Below are 19,641 nucleotides of genomic sequence, written 5' to 3'. Positions count from 1 at the left end.
GGCGTCTGCCTTTTTGGCTCAGGTCCTGATCCCGGGATACTGGGATTGAGTCCCGCATCAGGCTCCTTGCTCAGCTGGGAGCCTGCTTCTCCCTCTCCCTATGCCTGCAGTTCTGTTTCTTTGTGCTACCTCTCTGTCTGTCAGATAAATAAATAAAATCTTTAAAAAGCAAAACAAAAAAAAAAATACAAAAAACTCATCAAAGGCTTGTCTTTATTACTTCACCAAAATTATACTTGTCCTCCATATTCCAAAATATGAAGTCTAATTCTTCCCTCCATTTGCTCAGCAAAGCAGCGACTTTTGGCGCAATTGGCAACTCTTTCCAGAAATAGGCTCTTACTTTGGCTTACAGGCATAGCATTCTCTAGACACTCTTCTTCCTTCATTGGCTCTTCTGTCTCCTCATCTCTCCTCCCATTGACTAGTGGGGCATCCTGATTTCCAAACGTTAGACTATCTGGAGTTATTGCCCACATGATCTCATTCAGTCTAATGAGTTTCCATAACATCTACATGTAGATGACTCTCAAATTTACATATGCATCCACTTTTTCCCCGAATTCCATATTAACCACTCCAAAATCTCTTCTCAGAGTTCTCAAACTGAAAATGCTGTATGTAAATAGTTTCCTCAAAATCTAATTTCTCTCTAAATCTTCTCCTCCAGAGGTATCATCTATCTCAATAATGATGGCTGTAGTCCAGATGGCTTCTGAAGATCACTCAGTGTCATATTTGGTTCCCCCTTTTCTCTCATGCTACATACCCAATTCGTCAGAAAGCTCTATTAGCTGTACTTTTTAAAATATCCATAAGTCAACTACTTCATAACACCATCACTCCCATCCCTGTCCAAACAACCACCACCCCTTCAGCTGGAATGCTGCAGTAACTTCCAAAATAATCTTTGCACCTAACCCTAACTTCTTTTAATCTATTATCCAGAGAACTAACAGAATGTACCTTTTTAAATAAGTAGTACCATGTACTTCTTCTTCTAAGTTTTTATTTAAAGTCCAGTTCATTGCACACAATGCAAATATTATTTCAGTAGTAGAATTTAGTGATTCATCACTTTTATACAAGACCCAGTGCTCATCACAAGTGCCCTACTTAATACCCATCACATATTTAGCCCATCCCCCCACTCACCTCACCTCTGGTAACCATTAGTTTGTTTTCTGAGGTTAAGACTATATTTCTTGGTCTGCTTCCCTCTCTCTTTTTTCCTCCATGTTCATCTGTTTTCTTACTTAAATTCGACATGTGAATGAAATCATATGGCATTTGTCTTTTTCTGGCTGACTTCTTTTGCTTAGCATAATACACTCCAACTCCATCCTCATCATTGCAAATGACAAGATTTCATTCTTTTTGATGGCCAAGTAATATTCCATTGCACACACACACACACACACATACACACACACACACACACACACACACACACACCCCACATCTTCTTTCTTTATCCATATAGCAGTTGATGGATATTTGAGCTCTTTCCATAATTTGGCTATTTCTGATAATGCTGCTGTAAGCATCAAGGTGCATGTATTCCTTTAGAAAAGTATTTTTTTATTCTTTGGGTGAATACCTAGGAGTGCAATTGAAGGGTCATAGGGTAGTTCTATTTTTCACCTTTTAAGGAACCTCCATATTGTTTTCCAAAATAGGCTGCACCAGTTTTCATTCCACCAACAGTGTAAGAGTGTTCCCTTTTCTACACATGCCCTCCAACATCTGTTGTTTCCTGTATTGTTAAGATAAGATATCCCCAAATAAATTAAGATTCCAAAACATGATACTTACAATGAATGACTCAAGATAGACACACATATAGACCCTGCCAAACAAAGGATAAAGGTAATACATATCTTCTGTTTTTCCTTTATTTCTGAGTAAAGGGAATGAAAATATGAAAACATTACCATCAGAAATTTGACACTTCTTACAAATCATTTTAGATCATGTTGGCCTCAGTAATTTTGTAACAACAGAAACCTAAAATATGTGGGGGCACCTGGGTGGCTCAGTGGGTTAAGCCGCTGCCTTCGGCTCAGGTCATGATCTCAGGGTCCTGGGATGGAGTCCCGCATCGGGCTCTCTGCTCAGCAGGGAGCCTGCTTCCTCCTCCTCTCTCTCTCTCTGCCTACTTGTAATCTCTCTCTGTCAAATAAATAAATAAAATCTTTAAAAAAAAAAAGAAAGAAACCTAAAATATGTGATACAGAAAAACTTTCAAACAACCAAAATTGAGAAAATACATTGTTGTTAAATAATTTAATAAAAAATAAGAAATTTATCACGAAAAGATGGTATAAGCTTCAATAAGGAATAATGAGAAAGTGGTACACATGAGGACACCTTTCTTTGTAAAAACAAAACATCAAATTTGACAGATTATCAAACCCACAAGTATCATCGTCATTGTCATCATCATCATCATCATCCTCTTCACTTATAGGCATAAATTTGAGAAACTTGATCCAAATAAAAGCACTTAAAAGTTATTACAATGTATAGAAAGAGAGTAAAGATGTTCCAGAGATACCTAAGCATGTTAATATTTCTGGGCTAAGAAAAGAAAATAAATTTAGTATATAGATTTAAAATTAGAAGACATAACAAGGATAAAGCCTTAAACAAAGTACTGGAAAATAATATTAGAATGAATAAAAAATATTAAGACAAATTGGAAGTATACAATGAAGTGACAAAAATATATATTAATAACCCAAATAGTATAATTGCAATAAACCCTCCATTTAAAAAAAAAAAAGCTACCATACTGAAGCAATGTAAGGAAAAATAAAATCGTCTCATACTACATGCTACTTGTAATAGGTACATATGGGGTATAAAGATAAAGAAAGTTTTAAAATAAAAGAATAATAATTTAATTTTAATTGAAAGAAATCAGGCAAAAATGGTTAATATAAGTCGATCCCAGGACCCTGAGATCATTTTGTTTTAAAATACAAAATGCTATCATGATAAGAAGGTCGTGTCATATTGACATGTAGTATATGTCAAGAGAGTAATGTAATCATTTGAAACTTATGAACCTAATAAACTATTTTCAAAATAAAACATAATCTCGGAAGAAACTGCTAATACATCTCTCTCAGAAATACTTTATGAAAAAGACCAAAAAAATCAGTAATGATAAGAGTGTTTCATAGAACAAAATAAAAACACTTGATACTTGAATATCTGTCAAATACAAATATATATATTTGACTATATGCATATATTCTATATTTTAATATATAATGAATACATTTAAAGAATACATAACATTTTCTTTTTTTTTTTTTAAAGATTTTATTTATTTATTTGACAGAGAGAGATCACAAGTAGGCAGAGAGCTAGGCAGAGAGAGAAGGGGAAGCAGGCTCCCCGCTGAGCAGAGAGCCCGATGCGGGGCTCGATCCCAGGACATGACCTGAGCCGAAGGCAGCGGCCTAATCCACTGTGCCACCCAGGCGCCCCAAGAATACATAACATTTTCAAAGACTTTTTTTTCTATTTATTTTGGAGAGTGTGAGCAGGAGAAAGGGCAGAGGGAGAGGGATAATCCTGGAGCAGACACCACGCTGAGCGTGGAGCCCAACATAGGGCTCCATCTGGAGACACGAAACCATGACCTGAGACAAAATAAAGATTCAGGTGTTCAACTGACTGAGCCACCCGGGGCCCCTAATGAATAGGCATACCATTGCCTATTCAAATGAAGACATAACATTTTCAAGCATACAAAGCAAAATATATCGACATTAATGACTTACTAAACCACATAGCAATTTAAGAAAAAAAAGGTGTTGATGCAAGATATGTTTTCTGAGAACCATACAGTCAAATTGCTACAATACAGAGTTGTTTGGAAGTCAGAAGGGAGAACAGATGGACACCTCAACAAACAGGTGAAGACAGAGCTATGTTATCTGGCTCTGCAAAGAAAGTACCTTACAACTATGCAAAATAAGTAATTCCAGCAGTAGAAGATGAACATTAAATCTTAAAAGAAATGTAGGATAACATTACTATGACTTCAGAATAGAGAAAATTTTATGAAGATACAAATTGTGCAACCCATTAAGGAAGACACTGATAAATAAAACAGTGAAATTTGTGTGTAGTTGGAAATTGGACCATGACTTGATATAATGAATGAAGTTGTGTACCCATATATGAGGCCTGTGTATGTTATGTAGACATGCATATGGGATAAACTGAAGTAATTGTACCAAATGTTTTCTAATTAGATTATAATATGTGTACATTATATTGATATCTTAAGCATATGATCAGTCCAAATAATAAAATGAACACCAATTTAAGAGACATCACCTCAAAAAAATAAGCTTTAACTCTACCTCACTAAGAGTGAGTGGGTGGCTCAGTTGGTTAAGCATCAGACTCTTGATTTCTGCTCGTGCCATGACCTCAGGGTAGTGCGATCTCAGCATGGAGTCTGCTGGAGATTCTTTCTGTCGCCCTCCCTCTCCGTTTACCCATCCCTGTGGTGCTCCCTCTCAATCACTCTCTCTCAAATAAATAAATAAAAATCCTAAATAAATAAATAAGTAAATACACCTCGCTATTACATCTTTCTTCATTCTAACCAGAGCTCATCAATATTGAATTTAGTATTATTTGTCCCTTTCTTCTCTTTATAGTTTTACCAAATACATTTTGGACGTTTATATATCTATATTTTTGTATATACTATAGCTTTGGCTCATGGAAATTATATATAGGTGGGTTAATGTTATATACACCCTCTGTAGTTTTTTTCTCAATGCTGTGTTTTTAACTATTCATTCAGGTAAAGTAATACAGCTGTAGGCGCCTGGGTGGCTCAGTGGGTTAAGCCTCTGCCTTCAGCTCAGGTCATGATCTCGGGGTCCTGGGATCAAGGCTCACATCAGGCTTTCTGATCAGCGGGAGCCTGCTTCCTTCTCTCTCTCTCTGCCTGCCTCTCTCCTTGTGATCTTTCTCTCTCTCTCTGTCAAATAAATAAATAAAATATTAAAAAAAAAAAAAGAAATACAGCTGCAGCTTGTTTGTTCTTTCATTTTCACTATGATGAAAAAATAAATCTATTTTATTTCATGCTTGAAAATCCCAATGTATTTCAGTTGTTATAGCTTCATATATTATTAATATTGCTGATTCAACATGTCTTGTACATGTTTTCTATTGTAAATATGAAAAACTTCTCCATTTATGTAACTTGGGTACACATACCAAGAGCATATAATGTATTCTTAGAAGTATTCTCAAATGTTTTTCAAAAAGGATGTTTAATATAAATATATATTTTTAATAAAGTATTTTTTAAAGATGTTATTTTGATGGAAAGAGATCACAAGTAGGCAGAGAGGCAGGCAGAGAGAGAGGAGGAAGCAGGCTCCCTGGTGAGCAGTGAGCCCGACGCAGGGCTCGATCCCAGGACTCTGGGATCGTGACCCAAGCCAAAGGCAGAAGCTTTAACCCACTGAGCCACCCAGGAGCCCCTTTTATCTTCTTTTTTTTTTTTTTTTTAAGATTTTATTTTGACAGACAGAGATCAGAAGTAGGCAGAGAGGCAGGCACGTTTAACGTATTTTTAATATGTAATTATAATCAATGATTGACCTAGAAATTAGTATGTGTGTTTGAGTTAAAGCTCTCTTAATATATTTCATCTTATACAGAAAATTTCCATTCTAAAATATGCTTGTTCTAAAATTTCTAAAATTTTATTAGCTGTCCTAAAGTCTCAGCATTTGTGTTACTTGAAATTATAAGAATTTAACATCCAGAAAGGATGTTTTAATATCTTGTATATGAATCTGAACACATTTTAGGGAGTTCTTTACTAAATACAAGGTAGCAAAAGATTTACCCTATCTGTTCTTATATGTTAAAATTCAAGGTTTTATAATTTGGCCTATGCTTTACTTTGAGGGATATTTTATATGTGTTAAAACTCAAGTTTAATGTACTTCACATTTTAATTTCCAGTGAATCCATTATTTGTTAAAAATGCTATTTCTCCAATTAGTAATCATGACAACTGTGTCCATTAACACTTGACCATTTTTGTTTTGATTAATTTCTGGACTCTCTCTTTTTGTATATACCACTAATCATATACACACACATACACACACACACACAGTCTTATACTAATACCATTGTCTTGATTGTTGTGGATACTTACTAACACTTAAAATTAAGTTCAACATCATTCTTTTATCAAAATTGTATGAACTAATTTAGGACATTTTCAGATAAATTTTAGAATCAGCTTGTCAGATTCTTCTACAATATCAGTTAGAATTTTTTATTAGTATTTCAATTAATCTACAGTTCATGTTTGGGAGAGTGCATGTCTCAAAAATATTGAGTCTTTTATCTAACATATGTCTCCACTTAACTAGGCATTTTAGATTTATCTTAGTATTTGTAGGTTTCAGCATACAGATATGGGACATATTTTATTTGGTTTCATGTTTTTCATGTTATATAAATTTGATATTTATTTAAATGTTTATTTTTATTGTTGTAGAAATAGATGTTACTATAAGTTTGCATTGGTACAAGTTGCCTACAGTATTGGTAACTCTCATAGTAGCGGTAACAGCTTTTTGTAGATTATTTAATCTTTTCTGCAGGGATGATGCCCTCTGAGGAAATATAGATTTGTTTCTAACTTTGCAATTGGCATAAAACTTATTTCTTTCTCTAATTGCACTGATTATAAGCTTTAATATGATTATCAAGAGCGTTGCTACAAGCTATATCCCTGCTTTTTGTTTTTCTGATCCTAAGGTTGGAATATTCAGTCTTTCACTTGTAACTACGACAGTTAGAGGTTTTTGTTGTACAATTATTCAGGTTGAGGAAGTCTCTCCCATTGTTACTTTACTAGTGTTTTATTTTTTATCTTTAAATCAAATATGGTGTTATGTTTTGTTATACTTCTCTGCATCTCTCAACATAATTATGTACACGTGGCAAATTATATTCACTGGCTTTTCAATGTTAAACAACCAGCCTTTCCTTCCTGGAATGTATCAGCCAGGGTTATAATGAACGTAATTAAAGCTGGAGGAGATCTTGCATTCAGCTTTGGGTTTCTTTTCTCTCAAGGATCATAGTTCTTCAGCGTCTGTTTACCCAAATATGAGAAGAATATCTTCATATAATTTCAGTTTTATAGTCATTTATTTATTTTTTTTAATTTTTAATTTTTTATTTTTTATAAACATATATTTTTATCCCCAGGGGTACAGGTCTGTGAATCACCAGATTTACAGTCATTTATAACACAGGTTAGTCTGGTATCAGTTGCTATTTCTGGCCCAAACCTGAAGTTTATTTTCTTAAATTCTATTTCAAAACCTGCTAACCTTATCTTTGTAATTATTTAATTTATTTAAATGTTACACCAAAGAATGTCATAGATGTGCATAATGGAATCAGGATTTATGTAGTTCAAGCTTAAGTTTTCCTAAGACTTGATAAAAGGGATTTTAGCTTCAAAAAAAAGTATTGCAATTTAGGAGAAAAGTAAGACTATGATAATATTTCAGGGAATTTCATTAAAATGCTACTAGGCTTAAACTATTGTTCATCCTTCACTTGGAATAAATTTGGGGCCCAACGACAATGCAGTGAGTATGATTTTTTTTTTTTAAAGAATGGTGAGGGGCGCCTGGGTGGCTCGGTGGGTTAGGCCGCTGCCTTCGGCTCGGGTCATGATCTCAGGGTCCTGGGATCGAGTCCCGCATCGGGCTCTCTGCTCAGCAGGGGGCCTGCTTCCCTTCCTTTCTCTCTGCCTGCCTCTCTGTCTACTTGTGATTTCTCTCTGTCAAATAAATAAAAATAAATAAAATCTTTAAAAAAATAAAAAAATAAATAATAAAAAAAATAGAAGAATGGTGATGTTGAACCCCAAGCAGCAGCAGATCCATTCTCAGAAATAAGGCCTTATCTCTGCACCAGAGTTGAGATTGCTGAACTCTTAAACATTAGGATATTTCATTAATGATGTCTTATGTTAGTTATTTTTCTGAAATTAACAAAACCACTTTCATATGCTGACTGTATCAGATAAGAAAAAATTTATTATCCTTACGTTGCTTACCAGCCCAAAAATGCAAAATGATGGTCCATTTTATTACTGAGCTTCTGGCAGCATAAAAAATATGATTGCAAATGTAATTCGAAGGATAGCATGATAGTTGGTCACAAGCTGAATTTGTGGGAACTCAATAAGGATGAAAACTCAATATCAGAAACACTGTAGATAAATAAACTTAGATGTAAAATATTTATAAAAACTGAATTATCACAAAAATTAGAAAATAAGTGGTGTGTTTGTTGGGTTCTTTCATGAAATTGAATAGGCCAATCTTAACAGATTTTTTAAAACTATTTTTCAATTTTTTTCATAATTATTAGCAAATACATCATCCTGATGTAATTAATTTCACTTAGAAGTGAATTACTTTGACTTTATGGTTCTAACTTAAAGATTTTTGTTCCTAAAATCAAAAGCACGATTTAAACTTTTGAATCTTCCCACTTATGTTAGTTTCAGGCATAACTACTAAAACGTTTGGGGAATTTGGGGAGGATTTATGGGTAAGGAAGAAAAAAAAGTACTGTAAAAGAGTTGAGACTCCTTTTAGGTAATTCACTTCAGAGTGAGTTCTTTATGATGACTGGGACATTAATAAAATTTTATACAACAAACTGACAAAAAAAATCACATAAATACATTGAGTTTGGGGTGGTGTGTTTCTAAATACTCTAAATTTTGAAAGAGCTTCTAAACAACTACTAGGTTTTTTGAACTACTATAAAATAAATAGGTGATCTAAAATGTACAGAGTCAGTTCAATTTATCTTATAAATGTCACAGAATGTTTTATTTTAAACCTTTTTATCTGGTAAGAATAAAGAAATATTTAAGAATTAATCAATTACATACCAGATATGAATCCTTATTTATCCATTATAACAAATTATTTTGAATACAATATTTGGTTTCTCAACATTTATACAAGATACAAAAAAGAGAGGGGGAGAAGAAAAAAACATTTGCAGCACACCAGGCTTGTACAAGGCATTGTGATGGTTTTATCCATAAAACAGTTCTTAAATAGATTAAACATTCATATTAGTAAGGACTATCAATTATTTATTAGTTATTTTATCTTTCTTTTTTGCCTAAAAATAATATATGATTTTATGTACAAAATTTCAAGATACTAGTTAAAAATAGCAAACCACTCTCATTTCAAAACAAAAAGTGTCAAATGAAAATTTTCAGGGATGCCTTGGTGGCTCAGTCAGTTAGTTAAGTGGCTGATCCTTGATTTCTCTTCAGGTCATGATCTCCATGTGGTGAGATCAAGCCACATGCCGGGCCCCACATCCAGTGGGGGAGTCTGCTTCAGGATTCTCTCTCTCTCTCTCTCTCTGCAGCACCCCTTTTATAAAGTAAATAAGTCCTTAAAAAAAATTCAGTTTCATCTGAGCACTGATTTGCAAAGTTTATTTTTATATATTTATTTATTGAAGGGAATATTAGAAACATATTTGTTAATAAACAAAGTATTAGCCTAGCATTTTGAAATGGTCTAGTTTCAGTTCACAGGAATGATTCATAAAAGTTCTGTTTGTTTTTTTATAAATCAAAGAAACTTTTAATAGAAATCAAAGAAACACAGACCAGGAAAAAAAAAACAAAAAACAAAAAACCAACAACCAACATAAACACATTTGTAACACACAGTTGGAAACATCCTCATATGCATGGACATTTATGAATCATAGACAAATATAAATGTGATTATTTAATTAAATCCATAATCACTGCAATTTACTATTGTAATACATGAGGTTTTTCATTTTGACTGAATTTTTATAAAGAAAAGAATGGAAGCACATTTTGAGGAAAATAATCTATATTTTATAGATAAGAAAATTTACATTAGTCTAAGTTTAAATATTTTAAAGTACTTAATACTAGGGGCACCTGGATGGCTCAGTGGGTTAAGACTCTGCCTTCGGCTCAGGTCATGATCTCGGGGTCCTGGGATCGAGTCCAGCATCAGGCTCTCTGCTCTGTGAGAAGCCTGCTTCCTCCTCTCTCTGCCTGCCTCTCTGCCTACTTGTGATATCTCTCTCTGTCAAATAAATAAATAAAATCTTTAAAAAATAAAAAAAGGATGGAAACTGTGGAAGTCAATTGCAATTTGAAAAAAAAAATTTAAAGAAGTACTTAATACTAAATTCGGAATATGAATATTTAGATTAGAAATCTATTGCATTCCTTAGTAAACTGTATTACATATACCAATGGTCATGATTTAGAGTTAGGAGGAAAATACTTAAATCATAACAACTTTGGGATGGAAATAAATTGAACACTTAAGTCACAATTCTGAAGAAAACAAATTGGAAAAACATTAATATTTAATTTGTTTTCTTCATTCTGTATTGATAGTGGGGAATCTGCTGGAGTGGTATATTTCACCATTCTGTGTTCTCTAGAGCCCATCCTAGTGGCATGCATTAACAGACTTTTCAAATGAGCTCACTGGATAAAATGGGTTCTTCCTCAGTCATGGGAAATCCTCCAATATCGTAGTAACAAACTTACAATTGCACAGAATGACATATACCAATACTTTCACTGCATCACTGTCTGCATAGAGGGCACTCTAGCAATGTGAGCTGCTTTCACATTGGTATTGGGTAAAACATGGATGATTTTTAAATAGTGTAGCTTCTGCTAGAAATCACATGTATAGGACTGCCAGCACGCTGTGTGTTTTGTTTTTGCTTCTGTTCTGTTTGTGATCTTCAGAAAGGATTCAAATTTACATAATTTCCTTAATTGTTTCTCAAAAACACAATTTGCCAAGTCAAATAACTCATTGCAGATTAAGTAGTGAAGTCATAAAAATAATAAACTCCTTTCCAAATTTCATGTTCCTAGAGGGCCGGAAAGGGGATTCATATTTAAATTTGTCTAATTGCAATATATTTTATTTACTGTGCCCTCAAAAATACTTAAAATTAAACAAACAAAGAAAAACAGAAACAGACTCATAAATACAGAGAAAAAAATGATATTTGCCAGAAAGGAAGGAGGTGTGCAGAAGGATGGATAGGCCATGCATATGGATGGATTAAGTACAGACTTCCAACTATAGAGTAAATAAGTGGCAGGTATGAAAAGTGGTGCCTGGGGAATGTAATCTGTAATATTATAATAACTATGATGACACAGGGTAACGACATTTACCACAGTGAGCTTTTTGTAATGTCTGTAATTGCCAAATCACTTTATTGTTCTTGTACCCCTGAAACCAATATAATATTGTATATCAGTTATTCCCCAATTTAAAAAAAAAAAAACCTGATTGCTAGAAATAAAGCATAAAGATAAAAGTAACAATAGCAGTAATAGAAATGTTTCATTAAGAACTTCAAGAACAGAAGAAAATGCTTCCAACACACTTGAAAATGCTTACATTTTATAGGTAAAGTTTTTGTCATTCGAAGGGTAACATTCTAACCGGATGAATGTGGGAAAGGAGAGAAATCCAAAAGAACTTGCCAGTTTGCTAATTTAGAATTATCTAGTTATTGAACAGAAAATACCAGAATGCAGGCAGTTTCGACGGCAGGAGGATACAAAGCCATAGTGGGTTTTCAGCTTCTAATTATTTGGAATTAAAGGCACAGTTTTTAGACATCATGCCACTCTTAGTAAATAGACCGCAGGTATTCAATTTACATTGGTAATGACAGGAAGCTTACTCCAACAGTCTGTTTTCCCTTACTTTTCATCAGTACCTCCCGCGGCTGTGCCTGGCAGGACATGGCACAAGGAAATTTAGTCGCAACCGCACCAAGGTTAAGTTCAGTTCAGCTTCCCCCACAAAACACCTAAGGGTAGTAGGTCTGCAGACAAACCGGCATTTCTCTGATGCTGAACGCTGTGCTTTTGAATCAGTAAGTTATGGAAGAGTAATTATACATTGGAGTAATAAAATAATATTCGATGAACATAGGATCTATTTCCATCTAGAAGAATTGAGTCTCTTGTACCCCAGTATGGAAGAGTGGAAGGCCATTCCAGTCCAGAGCAAGACAACTGGGGACAATGAGAAGGCAAAATGTTGAATGTGGTCAGATGCCTAGCTGTGCTTTTATTCTAGCCTTTCTTCAAGATGTAGTCTTTCCTGGGACGCCTGGGTGGCTCAGTTGGTTAAGCAGCTGCCTTCGGCTCAGGTCATGATCCCAGCGTCCTGGGAACGAGTCCCACATTGGGCTCCTTGCTCTGCAGGGAGACTGCTTCTCCCTCTGCCTCCCATTCTGTCTGCCTGTGCTTGCTCTCTCCCTCTCTCTCTGATAAATAAATAAAATCTTAAAAAAAAAAAAAAAAAAGATGTAGTCTTTCCAGAATCTTCTACAAAACTTTCTTTTCCTTTCTTTCCTAACTTCACTAAGGTTGCTTCTAATTCTGCTTGCTCAGAAAATGAGTGGAGGGAAATTTATTCAGGGACAATTAAGGCTGCTGATATGAATGATTAGAGCCAATAAAATTATTCTTCTCTCAGGCTTCTAGAACAGATTACTTGGTCTGCTCTGATAAGGTGAGCAAGTGCTTAGTTGGGAAACACAAGAATACATGAAAAAAATCATAGATGACATTTAGAGTAGAAGAGATATGTTTATATTCTGGCAAGAGTAAGGCCACAAATACCATATAATAAGCCTTGGTAAATTGTACAGCAAGTATGCTTTTTGTCATTTTCCATACATGCTAAATAATCTAAGTACTTATAAATTTTAGAATCAACTTTTAATTCTATGGACATTGGGATTTGCAACAGATTACATTGAATACACACATCTGTTCAGAAGGGTTGGTTTTATTTGTGATATTGTATCTTTCTTTTTTTTTTTTTTAAAGATTTTATTTATTTATTTGACAGAGAGAGATTACAAGTAGGCAGAGAGGCAGGCAGAGAGAGAGGGGGAAACAGGCTCCCCGCTGAGCAGAGAGCCCGATGTGGGGCTCGATCCCAGGACCCTGAGATCATGACCTGAGCCGAAGGCAGCGGCTTCACCCACTGAGCCACCCAGGCGTCCATATTGTATCTTTCTAAGCACACACATGATACAGCTCTTAATTTCTTTAACGAAGTCTAAACCTCAACTTATACAACATTTCAATAAAATGTTCTGCATATAGGTCTTTCACATCCTTTGGTAGATTTATTTATAGCTTTCTTAGAGCTCTGTTAATTAACTTTAGTTAGTTTTTCACCATTAAGAATAATGTACACTTCTTTAATTACTATAGTACTCCTTAGATTTTCTATTCCATTTGGAGACACCTATTGCATTTTTTATTCCATCCATGTTCTTACTAGTGTTAGTATCATCTATATATGTCTATATATATCCATACCCCCTTTTTTCGAATATACCTTCTCTTGTTCGACTTTGATAAACTGATAAATTTATCTAGAATTTATGTCTTTTGTTTTATTAATCCTTTTAAAAATTAGTCTATTTAACATTAATTTTGGACTTTTAAAAATAATGACAAAAACATCAGAAATAAATATATATATATATATATTTAATTTTCCTGTTATTAATTCTGCATTTATAGCTTTAACTTGTAAAATAAATGGAACATTTGCCTTTTCCTTATATCTCAGAATTAGTAAAATTACTGAAAAATGGGAAGACTGTGTTTAAGAAATATTTTAAGGTGTTAGTTATAATATTTTGAAATCTACAAGAGTTATATATTAATTCTATGATAAGTTCTGATTTCAATTATTATTTCTCCCCAAGTATGACTTAACATCCCACACTGCATGAATTTTTCTATAAGAATAAAATTATTCTTTGTGCAAAAATGGCAATATTTTTATTTCCACCAAATTTATTTAAATTTAAAAACTCAAACTTCTTAAAGATTATGTAATCTTTTTTTGAACCAACTGCTATGCTTTTCTTAGATTAATGATGAAACCAATTGTTCATCCCTTGGACTCTGACTGCATACAATGAATTTCTCCCACTCCAGCTCCTGAATAACATGTAATTTCCTTGGTATGACAAAATAATCACTTTAGCATGCAGGTCATGCCTTGGTGTTCATTTTTCATTTTTCTGTAAGTTAATGAATTCTAGCAAAGAGTGCCATCATAAAGTTGCCCTTTGCCAAACGTCCTGTTGCAGCATATGGAGCTAGTGACAAGCTACAGTATTAAGGAGATTTGCTTTAAACCAAGCCTCTAAAATGTGCATGGAAACACTAAATAAATTCCTGTGTGTTTTGCAGACAATCCTGGTTTGCTGAGCCATGTCACAGTGGGTATTAGAGTTCTGGATGTCAATGACAATCCACCCGAACTTGCCAGGGAATATGATATTGTTGTCTGTGAAAATTCAAAGCCTGGCCAGGTAAGTTCATTGTTTCCTTCCTATCATTGGACTGGAAGAAAAACAAGCAGCTCTATTTCTATTATTTTTTGGTATAATCCTCAAAAGCCCTCAATGTTATTTTTGTGCTCAGCTGAAAATAATGTTATAAAGCTTTATTCTGAATACCAAATAGATTTTTTTTGAGAATCACTGAAAAAAAAATTTTCTCCAGAACCCAAATATAAATCTAAAAATGAACTCATTCATGCATACATTCATCATACCAATAAAATTATATTGAATGCTTTATGTGAAGCCCTGTATTAAATAAGGAGGAAACTGTGAATTTTCTTGTACTAATGAAGCTTTGAGACAAAGGTCTGGAGAACGGACTGATTGGTCCATTTTGGAAGGCCTGCAAGAGTGACATGTGAGTGACCACTGAGTAATATTGGTACTAAGAGATGATGAGGTTGGAACAACAGAAAGGGTCTATATGTATTAAGAACGTGGGGACAGCAGAAGAAGCAGAGAAGACCTTGAATGGGGGTCTTGAGTTTGGATGTAGCATGGCAGCTAGCTTAAAGAGCATGGCAGTTCTGAGGAAAGCCCAGTGTGGCTGTAGCACATAAAGAAAGGAGAAGGGGACACACATTTGTGGTTTTTGTTTGTTTTGTTTTGTGTGTGTGTGTGTGTTTTTCTGCTTTATAACAAATTACACAAACTTAGCAGCTTCACACAATACTTATTTGCGATCCCAGAGTTTCTGTAGGTCAGATGTCTGCTCATGGCTTAGTTTGATCTTTGCAGGGGTCTCATAAGACTGCAGTCAAGGTTTCAATAAGGATCAAGTTCTTACCTGAGGCTTGAAATCTCTTCTAAGCACACCTAGTTATTGGTAGCATTATGTTTGCTATAGACAACACTATAGACCTCGGAGCTTCAGGATCTTCCTCAGCTCTTCAGTGTTTCCTGGAGTTTCAATATCCCACTCACAGTTTCTTGCTATATGTATGGGTTTCCTCAATAACCATTTCATCAGCAAGTAAGGAGAGATCTGTAAAGTCTGTTAGAAAACAGTCTTGTAAAATGTAATGTCATCAGGTGAAGGATGCATCAAAACTTCTGCCATATTCTATTGGTCACACCCAGACTTAATGAAGAAGAGACTATGGGGAGGCATGGATTCCATGAGGAGCACTTTAATGTCTGTCGCAGGTAGGGGTGCCTGGGTGGCTCAGTCGTTAAGTGTCTGACTTTGGCTCTGGTCATGACCCCAGGGTCCTGGGATTGAGCTCCACAACAGGGCTCCCTGCTCGGCGGAAAGCCTGCTCCTCTCCCTCTCCCACTCCCCCTGCTTGTGTTCCCTCTCTCATGTGTCTCTCTCTGTCATATATAAATAAATAAAATCTTTTTAAAAATTACAAAAATACATAAAAATAAAGTCTGTCAAGGGTGAATCTAGAGAGATAGAAAAGGTCTAGGTCTATTGGAGTCAGATGGTCCCTTTTACTGTCTTTGGCAAGCCAGAATGACTATTCATCCAAAACTACTCTATTTATTTCAAAAAAATTTGGAGGGGGGAAAGGGCAGAGGGAGAGGCAGACACACAGAAACAGAGAGAGAAAATGTTAAGCAAGCTCTACACCTACATAGAGCAGAACATGGGACTTGATCTCACAACCCTGAGATTGTGACCTGAGCCAAAGTCAAAAATCAGACTCTGAACAGACTGAGCCACCCAGGCACCCCCATCCAAAACTACTTTAATTCATTTTAAAGTTTGTCTTATAGTACTGAGAAGCATTGCCCATGTATTTTTATAGAAAGAACAACCAATAATGTGCTAAGGTAATCATTGTTTATGTTTTAATACCCTCTGAGGAGGTATTTGTGTATATATAAATGGAAAACTTTTTTTCATATTCATTGCCCATAAAAAAATTAGAAAATGTAAGGAAAAAGTGAATGAGAATTGTATCCAAAAGTACTTACAGATTATGTATTATATTATATTATATTATATTATAATTTGTAACAATTAATATATTATTATATATTATGCAATATATTAAGATGATCACTTCAGAAGCTTAAACATTTTCCGTACCACCATTTCAAAAGCAGGAAGAATTTTTCAGTACAGATAGATAATGATTTATTTACCGAAGCCTATTTCAGTTGTGTCAGGGCCACAAAGAAAGTTTTAATAATTTGCACAGGATTGGCTTCATTATTTTCAGTATGACAATAAATAAATAAATAAATAAAGCAAGATACCAATTCAAAAGTATTGCTACCAATTCAAAAGTATTGCTAGGGGAAAAAAAATTGCTAAAAAAAAAAAGTCCATCGGAAATAAGGACACCTAAATAAGCTAAGAATCACTTAGGCAATAAATATTTAAAATATTTAAATGGAATAATAGTGAAAATACATTGTATTGAAAAGTACAAAGAGGAAAATTTGTTTTCTGCTCTTTTTATGATAAAACATAACTTTAATATCAGAATCTATCAAGGATATAAATCCCCTACAGAATCTTGTTTTTTTTTTTTGATCCATAGGCTATTCAGAGAATTCAAAATTAGATCATCTGAAATGTGATACAAAGATTTAAAAATCCAAACTTAAGCTAATAATTGCATCAACCATTTTTAGATATTCCCTTTTAAATGTAATACATTTATTTTTCCCTTTTATTTTATTTTTTTTAACTTCAACGTAATTTCAAAATGTTTAGGGTAGAGTGAGATACTGTATTGGAAACAATACATACTGCTAGTCCTAGCCACCTTTACAGGTAAAAGTATTGAAATTTGGGCAAATAACGCTCAGTCCTTGTTCTTGGATTCATTGATTTTTCTCCTGTGAATGTTCACATGTGTTCCCAAATCTAAAACACTGGTATTAGTTTTCTAGATTGAACTCTCTCCATATTGGTCAGTGACCTTGACCTTTTCCATTGACCTCTTGATCCCAGGAAAGCTTATTTATGCATTCTTTCCAGGTCATCCTCTCCAGTCAGTGCCAACTTGCTAGCCTGGGACCTTCTGTTTTTACCCTCCGCACTGACCACCTAAGCTTCATAGCATTTCTAAGAAATGATTTATGCAACATCCACAAATATTTCTTCATCTCTAAAATAAAGAAAATTATCAGAATTTTAGGGCCCTTCCATGTCACGCCCTCCCTGCCTGCAGAGATGACGCAACACCAACACACACACAGGTCACACACAGGTCGATGCACAAGCTCTTGTTTATTCCCTGGTCGATCTTTCTTTTCTCCTCTTGCGGAGAAGTTCCCTTGCCTTATATAGGGCATAACAGCCAATCACGGGGGGTGTTCACGTGAACAGGGAGTATACAGCCAATCACAGAGGTATTGAACAGGAGGTATCTGGGGCTGGTAGGCAGTGGTGGCGTATGGTGCTCATGTGACGAGCACAAGGTCAGGTGTGGCCAGGGCGGATGTTTTTTAGGCTGTTTTTTAGGCTGTCGGTACTGCTCCGGCGCCATCTTAGGGGCGCGACCGGCGCCATCTTGGGCGTGTGACCCCAACACTTCCAAGCCTGAAATTTTGAGTATATGATTAGATGAGTCTCAATGCCTTTAAATGTGGATTATTTTATTCTCCTCGGGCATGAGAAGTCATTCCATTTTTCAGAAAAGGCTAAATTTGTGACAGAAATATATCTTTATCTTCTGGGTCCCCTTAGCCATTTAGATAGTATTTTTCTTTTCTTCAGAGATTTCTTTCTTTTCCTCAGAGATTAAAATCTAATGTATATAGATTTATTTATGTGATCATGGATATTATCTCTTTAAAAAGTGTATTCATTGTTATCATCATTGCTATCTTTAATATTGTATGATTTTAGATGTCACATTAAGATACTTGGGTTCTTTATATGCTTAAGTATCTGTTTCTCTAAACGTTTGTTTCACCAAAATGAATTAAAACTTGTTACTGAGGTAATGAAAAGCCATTTGAAAATATTGTTTATTACACCCATATTTAAACAAACCATTGTCAATCTGTGTGGTCAATTTGTATGATTTAACCTGTTACAAGGGAAATGGTCTGAATCTTTCTATTCTTTAATTTTGCCGCCTTTGTTTCATTTAACCTTATGTTTGTAGCATTTCTGGAGAAACTTTGTGTGTTTTGATACAGAGTAGGAATAGGGAACTCTATTTAAATAATGATTTGTTGAAATAGGTTTTCTGAAGCATATTTGTATTGCCCAGCTGTACAATGTCTCCTCTTCCTGTAACAATGGCTTTTAGAATTACAGGCATCTTTATTATGGATGCTTTGTGTCTAAATATAACAGCATGTGGCCATGGCAGAGAATGGTGTCTTTTGTGAAGCAGAAGTTTAAACCACCTATAAGAGCAGAATTCACCTTGAATCGGGTATCAATATACCTGAACTGCAACAATGTATTTCTCTGACTTAATAAATTTTCCCATTCTGTAAAAATTATATAGAGATCTCTCTCTCTATCTCTCTCTATCTATATATATACATACATATATATTTTAACTACCCTGTACGGAAGAAATTTTAAGAAGAAAGCTATGCGTACATGAAATTTGAAGTCAGTTCCCAAAGTAAAGTGAATTCATAATAAATGAGATGGGTCTACCCATAGAAATGGAAATATAAATAACGGGAATTCTTTCTACCTTACTGATATTGACTTTCCCCTGTGTGTGTGTGTATGTGTGTGTGTGTGTGTGTGTGTTTCATTACAAAGTAAACTTAGGAAACACAACATATATCATAGAAAATTATATTACCTAACACCAACCTACCTCCATCATGTCCACTTACTAATAATAAACTTTGTATGAAAAAAGTACCTTGATCACTAGAGATTTTACACCAATATTTTATAAAGATCAGGGGTCCCTGGGTGGCTCAGTGGATTAAGCCGCTGCCTTCAGCTCGGGTCATGATCTCAGGGTCCTGGGATCAAGCCCTGCATTGGGCTCTCTACTCAGCAGGGAGCTTGCTTCCCCCCACCCTCTGCCTGACTCTCTGCCTACTTGTGATCTCTCTCTGTCAAATAAATAAATAAATAAATAAATCTTAAAAAAAAAAAAAGATTTTACAAAGATCAACTCATTGAATCAACAGAAACTAGTGTTATTATTAAATAAATGT

The 19,641-nt window shown here is 34.6% G+C and overlaps 1 protein-coding gene across 6 annotated transcripts in view; it reads left to right on the top strand.

The window, feature by feature from the left end:
• CDH18 (cadherin 18) overlaps window positions 1-19,641 on the top strand; it is a 981,465-nt gene that overhangs the window by 921,667 nt on the left and 40,157 nt on the right. For all 6 annotated transcript variants that reach the window (XM_059173691.1, XM_059173693.1, XM_059173692.1 and 3 more), the window contains one exon: window positions 14,384-14,505. In XM_059173691.1, the coding sequence (XP_059029674.1) occupies window positions 14,384-14,505 (122 nt within the window). The remainder of the gene's footprint in view (window positions 1-14,383; window positions 14,506-19,641) is intronic.

The sequence above is a fragment of the Mustela lutreola genome, chromosome 5 (genome assembly GCF_030435805.1).
Source record: "Mustela lutreola isolate mMusLut2 chromosome 5, mMusLut2.pri, whole genome shotgun sequence".
NCBI lineage: Eukaryota > Metazoa > Chordata > Mammalia > Carnivora > Mustelidae > Mustela > Mustela lutreola.
This window is presented reverse-complemented; position numbering and strand designations above follow the sequence as displayed.